The sequence below is a fragment of the Halyomorpha halys genome, unplaced genomic scaffold, assembly GCF_000696795.3.
Source record: "Halyomorpha halys isolate HHAL.00 unplaced genomic scaffold, Hhal_1.1 Scaffold212.1, whole genome shotgun sequence".
Taxonomy (NCBI): domain Eukaryota; kingdom Metazoa; phylum Arthropoda; class Insecta; order Hemiptera; family Pentatomidae; genus Halyomorpha; species Halyomorpha halys.
Genome location: NW_027107855.1, coordinates 909,874 through 920,222, shown reverse-complemented (window position 1 = coordinate 920,222; position 10,349 = coordinate 909,874). Strand labels below are relative to the sequence as shown.

The window sequence follows — 10,349 nt, the reverse complement described above, 5'->3', positions numbered from 1 at the left end:
ATATCTCCAGCTTTCTTTGGGACCTGAACATATTTTATGGATAAATCTAATTTTGGTTAATGGCTGGATATTAGATTTGATAAAGAATGCTTCATGTACTTTTGTTATTTAATGTGGTTACTTCTAATTCATTTTTTCCCCTTCCTAAAATATGATTTAGTTTGTTAATCTCTTTATTTGTTATTTTTTTGCATTGGTAATCTTTTGCTTTCTTAATCTGCTAGAATAAAGAAGTATTAATGTGGTTTAGTAAATCAGGAGTATTCCGGAATAGTTGTTCTTTCCAAATATTAAAAGAAACACTTATTTTATTATTTTTAAGTATCATTAATTACACATACTTGTCAGAATCCATTGGGAATCCAAATAAAACCAACAACACAACTAAGTTTAAATCAATTTTATAAAACATGTCCTCTTTCTCATATAGCACTCACTTCTTATAAATAAAATAAGTTATAATTGTATTTACAATATTTTTCCTTAAGAACTAACAAAATATTTACACATAATCTTTAGAAATTTGATTTATAAATTTGAATTGAATACTCCACTCAAGGTTCTGGTATAAATATTAATTATGAAAACAAAATATTTTTTTGAACCCCATGTGTAGAGCTTGATTCATTTTAATCCTAACATGACTTTATCCATTTATTTAACATACAGGGTACCCACACCAGGTACAGCACCACACAGCCATCTAAGTAAATATCTTAGTTGTGGATATTTTTGCCAAATTGCAATGGCTTTTGCCAATTTGAAGGCCAAATTCTCAGAACATATTTTAATCCACAACCACAATTCATGTACTTAAAATATTTTGTCAATCCACATTGACAGAACATTTTCATATAGTTTAACTTGCTATTCAGACAAATTATAACAAAATGTCTTTTTTTTTTGTTTCATTTTAATTAATACATTATTATGATTCACAATCTAAATATACATTTAACCCAATTCAATTAGTCTAATTAAAAAAATATAAAGTTCTTTGATTTTCCTTCTTTCATAGTAAAAACAAAGAACTCTAAAAACCTTTTAGTTTATAAAAGGAAATCATATTGATTACGAGAAAACAATATTTGTATTGCCTACATTTAATTTTTTTATACAAAATTTAAAATTCTCAAACTGGTGTTGTCTCTGGTAACATTGTAGTTGTTGGCATATATGTTGTTTCCTGTGCTTGTGTAGTTGATGTATTATCCTCCAACAATATATCAGGAAAGGTGCCTGATTCTCCATTGAGCTCAGATTCTACAGTTGTTGTTGGAAAGGTACCTTCAGGTGGTATAGTTATTTCAGAACCAAAAATTACTTTGTCGATGTAAAACATAGTTCCCAGATTATAAACAAAAATTTCTTTTTCTACAATATTTGCATCTTCAATCGTACCATTTGTTCCTAAAAAAAAAAAAAATACATAGGTATTTATTGATATAAACAATGATTAAAATCTTTTAAAAAAAACTATATGCAAATACTTCTTTTACATTCTAAGTAAAAAAAAAAAAATTTATTCATTATTATATAAAAGACAAAGCACTGTAGTACTAAGATCTGCTGTTCATACTACAATTGCAATAGCTTCATGCTTAAAGTCTCTGTAGGGCCTGATAGCTGAGCGGGCTGGGGCAAGGGTCCCAGAGTTTCAGAAGGTTGTGGGTTTGATTCCCACCTGGGCTGGTCAATATTTATTTCGCGGTGGCCCTGAGAAATGAACCTTGACATTCCCAGTCTGGGGCTGTATAGATCCTCAATGGAGGACTTGAGCCAAAAAAAAAAAGTCTCTGTGAAAGATACCTGTACAGGTAAAACTTCACCAATATTCTAATATTAGTGGAGGAGCTATTCTGGCTTGTTGTTCTGTTAATCCAGTGGTTCCCAACTGGTGGGCTAGGAGGATCCGGCATCATTGTTTTGTGATGAGTTAAAGTAAGATTTATTTTATTAATTATGCGTCCTGCTTTTTGTGTGTTCGTTAAAAGATTTCAACAAGCAAATGCATAATAAAAGTGACTCAAAATGTGCTAATTTTCTTGAGTGGTTTTAGTGGATGCCATGCTTAAACATACATTGTAAATAGTTTATGAAATTTAGTACACAAGTTTCATACAGGCCTAATAACAATTCCTTAGAGCTAAACCAGCTTCCCTTTATTAAAGTCAGAGAGTCATAAAGACTTCAGAATGGCTCAGTCACTTTTGATAAAACTTGGTAAGTATACTTTTTTTAGTAATAATAACTTATAGTTGAAGTAACTCCTCTCCTCTTTTGGGTTTGAACCATTAATTAACTAAAGGAGTGGCATGTAGTAACTATGGATTTATATAGAGAAGCTGGTATAATATTTTTATGCTTAAAGTATCTACACTTATAGTTTCCACAGTTACCCATTTACTTCTATTAATATCTTTGACCTTAGTTTTATAAGCAAATTGATAGTATTTCTAAAAGAAATCTAACTATTCAGTAAAATCTAATCATAGTTAACTTCAAAATGGTCCTATTTTAATACTGATTGGTAAAGCTAATATTGAGTAGATTTGAGTTTTTTTGTTGTGTTAATTTATTTTAAGTCTAAAATGCCAAAACCCTTTATTATAATATAGAATTGAATTCAATTAAAAGTTAAGATAGTCACATAAACAAAATATATAGTTATCTACTATTTATAACTTTTTTCAATTGTATCACATTGCATGAAAGTCTTATAACATATAGTATACCCTTCTCTAACTAACTTAATCATCAAACCTAATTCTAATGTTCAACTATTCCCATGTTGTGGATAACGAGATGATTCAATATTATGATATACTTACCAGTTTTTCTAGAAATATGGAGTGTTCTACCAGAAAGAGAAGTAAATGTAGAATTGTCTTTGATGTCTTTATCATAAAGTCTTCCTTTCACAAAGTGACTCAACAGAATTTCCAAACCCTCTTTGCTTGAAAGAAGGTTATCTGGAGCAGATTCTAAGTTAAGTGATTTGAATGCTGAGTCCATTGGAACGAAAAATGTGTAACCTGAAAATTTGATAAAAATTTAATTCTACAAGAACTTTGAAGTCGTGATTTAAGCCACTTTAAAAATTAAGAATATAAATTTAGTTCATATTGTTGTTAAGTCTGCCTATTAATTGAAGAAACATACACTTTTTTTCCATTCAAATTATTTTTTAATATTTTTTTTGTGGGAAGAGGGTTAAATATTAAAATGATGGTGTCACATAATTATTTGCATTAGATTTTCGTTATAGTAGGAATAAAAGATGGCACTTACAAAATCATATAAATATGAACTGAGTAAATTAAAAATAATATAGAAGTCTTAAACAATATATAACATAATATAGTAGTGATAGCTGGATTTATAATAAAGGATTATAAATAATAAAATATCTACTTCTGAGGTAATATCAGATATACCAATAATAAAGATAATAAATAAAACTAATAAAAAATATATCTACACCAGTACAACCCATGAAGGGTGTTGGGTTTGATACTTTGTTAGGAAGTACTGTTTCTAGACCAATGGTTGTGCAATGAAGTCATTTGGTCAAGATCACATTCAACTGCCATGTTTCTTAGAGATTCCTAACTGACATGGAGATAGGTGTTCAGTACCTTACTTACTGAGCTACCCAATTCCTTAGTAAGAAATATAATTAGATAGAAAAAATAAATTAAATTAATCCATTTACTAAGTGTGAATTTTATTTGCTTCTTGATATTGCTTTATTCATTAGGACATTAATTTCTTAATTCTATTTATTTCATTTTATAACTTCATATTTATCTTAAAACTTTTCTTGTAATTAGCTCATATATTTATAGCAGCTTGTTTTCCAATATATTTCATTTTAGACAAAAATTAATTAACTTGTATTGGTTATTTATTCTACCCCTTCCTCTATGTAAAGATATTTTTTCCCTTTGAATTTGGCTAATACCCAACAACCCTCCACACAGACAAAGGGTCAGCAATTTCCTATATTATTTTATTCTACCTTTATTTATATCTTGATTTATCTGTTATCCCATTATACCTGTACAATATTTCTTCCTCATTGTATCTTTACTTATTCTTTTCAATTTTATTTGTTATTACTTTTATTAATAATCTTTCATTATTTCATTTGTTATTACCTCAGTGGTATATTTGTTATTGTTTAAAATTCATTACTGTATTACTTATTACTACTAATTTATTTTATTATGTTTTTCGACATCCATATTGTCTTTAAATTTACTCTGTTATTAAATTATATTAAAATTAAACCATATTAAAATAAAACATTTTTAGGCGTAGTCGAGGAAATTAGACAGGAACAGATGGATTATTGAATCTGTCATGATTTGGATTTTTGTTTACTTCTTTCTGTAGATATTTTATTTGTCCTATTGTAAAAAAAATTTTCCATCTTCTTGATTGAAATGTTATAAAAAGTATACGGTACCCAACTGATAAAGTTATTTTTTGGCTATACCTTGGCCTGGTATATGAGGCACCAGATCAGCTACATTAAGAAATCTTGTGATGTGAGTGAACCTTCTGTCAGATTCAAGTAAAAGAAAAGCATGTGACAAGAACTGTGCTCCAAACCATGGAAAAGCCAGGAGAGGTGGTGTTTCTTTGTCTCTATGTCCTTCATGCAATTTGTGAACGACTCCTTCATCCACGAACAGCACCTCTGTTACAAGCATGATGTTGCCTCTGGATAATGGTGTATCTCCACCTACTACTTCTACACCATTGGCATAAACAGTACCAGCTGCTGAAATAAAAATGATTTTCTGTTATGAAAAAATAAATTTACTCAGAGTGCTATTTGCATAAATTTTTTTTTTATTCAAAAGTAGTGATTTAAATTCTTGATTTCCATTTGATATTTTAAATTTAATTTATAAACACTAGTGATTTCAGTTTGTGTGTATATATTATGTTTGCTGTGAAAGGGAGTTAATACATATAATAAAGGCTTTGGGAACCCGAAGGTTCGATGCTAATACCACTAATCGTTCTCTACATACATCTTTCCAAGCCCAAATCTACTAAATCAGTTTTAATCCAATCCTCCCATCTACGTTTTGGTCTACCCCTTGGACCCTTCACCCATTAGTTCAATGTTTATTTATATTTTAGAAATCAACTTGTTACTAAACCCTACAATCTTACACGCCCATCTTAAACATTGCTATGCTATAGCCTGAATTATAGTTACCAGGTGCAGTTCCCTTAATTCAACAATGTGTAGCCTTCTAAATTCTTCTATTAATTCATAGTTTTTTGGTCCGAATATTTTATGTAATACTTTGTTTTTTGAAAACCTTTAGGCACTGTTCTTCCATTATGTAAAGGGAAATATACTCTAGAGAAAAACGGGATTGAAAAATTTCTGCTTTTGTAAAATAACTTTTTTAAGTTTATTTATTACCTTAGGGTATATTACAGGTGGTTTACAACAGTGTACTTAAACTTTTAAAAAGTGACTTAATAAAAGCCTGATTTTTTTCAATTATATTTTTCTTAAAACAATGTTTTTGGACTTGACTCCCTTTACACAGTCTGATTGTTATAATAAAAATCTTAACGATTGTTGTGACATTGAACAAAAACACAAATATAAAATTTTTATAAAACATACCTGTTTTTTGAAAAGTGATTTCTCTGTTCCCTAAAGTCTTTACTACAATTGGAGTTGTACCCATGTTTTCTTGTCTAACATTACCATAAATAAAATGGTTTGTCAGGATGCTATCAGTAAACTCAGGAACAGAAAATGGATAGAAACCCCAATCAATTGGATGCCATCGTTGGAAGGCATGGTCAGTTGGAACAAGAACAGTATAATCATCATCTGTAAACACAATTTTCATTAAATTTCTTTGAAAAACCTTATCCATCAATCAAGTAAAGAAACAAATAGTAATTAGGATTAAACAAAATATGTGACTACATTTACCTTGTTTCAAAAGTTTAGTCACATTGGTTCTGCCAAGAAGATGTTGAAATACCCTTACTCCTGATTGCAGGTAAGACAAAACTTCATACATGTCTTGTAAAAAGCTATGATCTCCAATCATATCCTCAGGAAACAGGTAGTTATCCAAGATGATCAACCTTCCATTCTCCACATCTACTTTATCTTCTTGTACTTTGGCACCATTAGCAACTAAGCTGCCTGTTAAAGGAAAATGAACCATGATCTGACAGTAGAAGATTATAGTATTTATCAACTTTTCACACATTATAGTTAGAATAATGTGATTAATACATTCATCTCTATTATACTATAGAATATAATGATAACACTGGTTTTGAAATTGAAAAATAGTCAGAAGTATTGACACATTAAGATGCTTCGAAGAAGTTCTATGTAGGTATAAGTATATTTATTTACATATATTAGGAATTAAGTATATATATTTTTGATATCAAACTCTTTATCCTTAAAAAAAATGGACCCTGAATGACTAATTAAAAAATGATTTAAGTTATCAAAGGCAGTAAAAATTAATTAATGATATCATTACCCTGTTTATATTTAATGTTGAGAGTTCTGCCTCCAAGTGTTGTTACTCTGAGATCTGCTCCAATTCCTAGGTCCAATCTTTGGCCCAGGACCACGTGATCCAGAAGTAACCTTTTTATGGAGTCAGGATGGGAGCGAAGACGGTCAGCTGATATTTGGAGAGATGCATTGTTGCGGGGAGCCAAAATTGTGAACTGCTTATCTGGAATAAGGAAATAATAAATTTAGTATGAACTTAACAATTTTATAATACAGAAACTGAAGTATGAGTACAACAGAATAAATCATTTTTTATTGTCTGGTAATATATTTTTTTATAGTGTTGAGGTATGTGTCTATAAAAGGTTAGATGGTGAAAGCAGGCCTTTAGATTACTTCATAGAAGGCCCTCAACAAAGCATGTTTAGATATTGGTATGATCTTTGGAAATGAGTGAGGTTAAGGAATGATCAACCATGGAAGGGGGTGTCAGAGGATGAGCCCTTAACATGGACTGAGGCAGATGAGAGATAGGATAATACTAGGAGAACAATCCTAGTAGTAGGGATGATCCAAGTTATTAGAAAAAATAACAATCTATTCTTGATTTTGAGATTCAGATAAGTGAAAAATTAGATTGAGGGGCCTAGAGCAATAAGAACTCAGTTCCAATTTTGATATTTTTTAGTTAGACCAGATTCCTAGTAAAAAGAAATAAAAAATTTGTGCTTTCTCATGTGCAAGAAGTAGCCTCAGCTTTAGTTCCAACATTTTATATCAGGTATGAGGTATGATTCAACTTAACTTTATGTTACAAGGTGGATGTTAAATTAAACAAATACAGTGGAGCAGCTCAGGTGTTCTACTACACCAATGTTCAATATGCAAAAATAATCTGAGACTTCCTCAGCAATGGGAACAGTGTACATTGATCTGATGAGAACCAAGCTGCAGAATGATTAATTTTTTTCCCGTTACAATGTACTATTTTACTGTCTTACACTGTATTTAATGTTTTTTTTATTGTTAATGCGAGATTTTTTAAGCATTTATTGCTAAATTTGTTTCTTCCTTAAATTGTATGTTATTTTAAGTGTTGCTGAAATCTAATATCTTAGACTTTTTCCTCCACCTTGAAAAGATGAGAGTGTGTTACTGATGTATAAGTGTATTTTCAATTTAAAAAAAAAACTGAATTTGGAAAACGTTATTACTCTTTATTGGTACAGACTCCCCAATTAGCTCTGTTGATAGTTTTTACTAAAGTCCTGACATCAAAATTGAATAAAAATTTATCGACATTTTCACATACCAGAAAAAAAACATAGTTATTATGGATCTATTACATGATGCAGCTGAGACCTAAGGACGCGAAAACGTCAACACCTGACACATTTGGTGCCAAGGAAGTGCAGTCCCAGTATAGGACCTATTAGGAGGGAATGTGGGGGTCAGTGCCCTGGTTCTTGTGGTGCCTGGACCTTCTCGTCGGCTAAGGTGCTCATTTGATAAATTATTGTCCATTAACAAAAAAAAAAAAGAAAAAAAAGAAGAACAGGTTGAGATAGAGAAAGGTCTAAAGATGGAGGAAAGGTAACGACTAATCAACCAGGTCAAAATGGAACCACCACATTAAAGAGACCAAAAAAACAAAAAACATTACGGTTAGTACAAGAATAAACCGGAGAAACTTTGGATATGTGGAACACCAGTTAATAAATGAACAGCTGATAATAAAATCTAAATTCACACATAAAAAGTTTCAGAAGTATGCAGTCGCGGCAAACGGAAAGGTAAAATAAACTTAAGTGGAGAAAATGAGTCTTTGAAATAAAATTGTTCCTTATTATATGGGACAAGGTCAAATCATTAAAGTTTAAAAATAAATGTTAGAACAATACAACAAAAGTAATACACCACTTGTCTGTCAGAGTCGGGTTCTAAGACATCGCTGACAAAGTGAATAAAAGATAAAACAACACAATATTAATTTAACTCATAAATTAGGTAAAATAAGTATATAATACACATATAGGTTATATTAACTTAATAAATAGATGGGAAATTAAATTAAAATTAAATAAAATATAATATTCAATAACGATTTCTTTGATATATGAATTAATTAAAGCGTTGAAAGCTATTCTTTATTTATAAAGATTAATTAATTGCTATTAGTCCCTAATCAATTCAAATTCTAATATCTTAACCTCTATTTTTAAGATTCGTTGTCCATAAATAATAATTATACAACGGTGAAACCTTGTAGCTGTTACTTCAGAGTCGAATTAAAAAAAAAAATCTCATGAGGTGGAGTTCTAAATAGAATACATCGCGTCAGGACAACTTAAGATTATTAAAACTTAGCTAATTATGAAGTCATGCTTGGGGTATGTACAAAGTTATCTGCAAGGCATAATATTAAAGATTAGAAGTAGTTCTTAGGTAATAGAAGCTTCCATAGAAAGGGTTTGATCAGAATTTGGTATGGACGAGTTGCAGGGTGTGTTAAAATAGAAACAGTTCCCTACTATTGCCTTAGTGGATGATTTGGTCACAGTGCTGTCCTCCAACTGAAGAGCCAGCATAAAGCTAGAAGCGGAACAATGCTCGAAGGAAAAGAAAGAGGTTAAAGATAGCCGCTACAAAAACCCAAGCTATCCTACTAAGACGTACGCCGGCTAGTGTCCACCTTATTATATAATAGAATTAAGATTCAGCAGGTCTGTCGGAAAATATTCATGTGAGAATTGAAGGTAAAACATTATCCAGAAAGATACAACAGAAGATTTAACAAAACACCCGCATCACAGAGTTTGTCTGCGGATGGAAAAGCTTAGAGGCCCTAGCTGACTTCAATTTTAGGGGAAGAGGACCTGCTCCTGGAAGGCCACTAGGGGAGGAGTATAGCAGAAGGAGGCTAAATAGAAAATTGAAGCAGAGAAAGTAAAGAACTGATTACAAATTATAAATTGTTTAGTCAGCAGTATTTTGATATTAAGCATATTTGTGTAATATTGAACAGTGGTAAACACCTGCATTCCTCAAAATGCAGGAAAAAGTGTAAATGCATAATATTGTGGTATGTAGATGTAACTCCTTTCACCTCAGAACATTACTAACGGTCAGATTGGGGGTTGAATAAATACTACATATATTGTATTATATGTAAACATTTATCACTAACAGTAACTTATTTTTCTAGAGGCTTTATTGCAGATATCGTTCTTGAACATCTGTAATTCATGTTCTAGCACTATTCAGCTTAAACAGGGATATCAAGATCATGAGAAATATGGTGTAAAAAAAAATATTTTCCTGTCTTTATTAAATTAAAAAGAATTGTAGAACTCTTTAAATTTGATGGATGATGCAAAATAAATAAATCATTTGGAATAAGATTGATAAAATTTTATAAGGAAATATTTTCAAAAAAGTAAATTAAGTGTTTAAAAAAGCCCAAAAACCGATTTAATCTGATTAAAAAAGAGAATATGTATAAAATAAAAAATTAAAATGAATCACAATGGGAGAAACATATTTTTTTAATTCTATACACAAGATAAATTAACGGATATTGTGGATGATGAAGGTAAAAAAACAAAAAACAAATAAACAAAATTTATCTAAGAAATAACTAGTAACTAGTGACTGACGACATAGGTGAACTGTGATGTCACCAGAAATACCAACACGCTCTTATTTTCCATATAGGTCAACCTTCCAGTGTGGCACGCATCCAATAACCAAGCGCAATTGGCCATTAACAGTTTATTTGGTCATTGTGGAGGAATTATTGAATTACTAATTTAAATTAGAATTA

The 10,349-nt window shown here is 30.4% G+C and overlaps 1 protein-coding gene across 2 annotated transcripts in view; it reads right to left on the bottom strand.

Moving 5' to 3' along the window:
* Positions 1 to 385: 385 nt before the first annotated feature.
* The window catches only part of LOC106679634 (transforming growth factor-beta-induced protein ig-h3), a 75,876-nt gene continuing 65,912 nt past the window's right edge, over positions 386 to 10,349 (bottom strand). Inside the window, exons 2-7 of one of the 2 annotated variants that reach the window (XM_014418896.2) lie at positions 6,549 to 6,749; positions 5,978 to 6,196; positions 5,660 to 5,872; positions 4,502 to 4,789; positions 2,832 to 3,035; positions 386 to 1,410 (exon numbers count right to left, since the gene is read on the bottom strand). In XM_014418896.2, coding sequence (XP_014274382.1) covers positions 1,133 to 1,410; positions 2,832 to 3,035; positions 4,502 to 4,789; positions 5,660 to 5,872; positions 5,978 to 6,196; positions 6,549 to 6,749 — 1,403 coding nt within the window. In that variant the 3' untranslated portion in view covers positions 386 to 1,132. The remainder of the gene's footprint in view (positions 1,411 to 2,831; positions 3,036 to 4,501; positions 4,790 to 5,659; positions 5,873 to 5,977; positions 6,197 to 6,548; positions 6,750 to 10,349) is intronic. The other variant, XM_024358560.2, reaches the window with a different exon arrangement.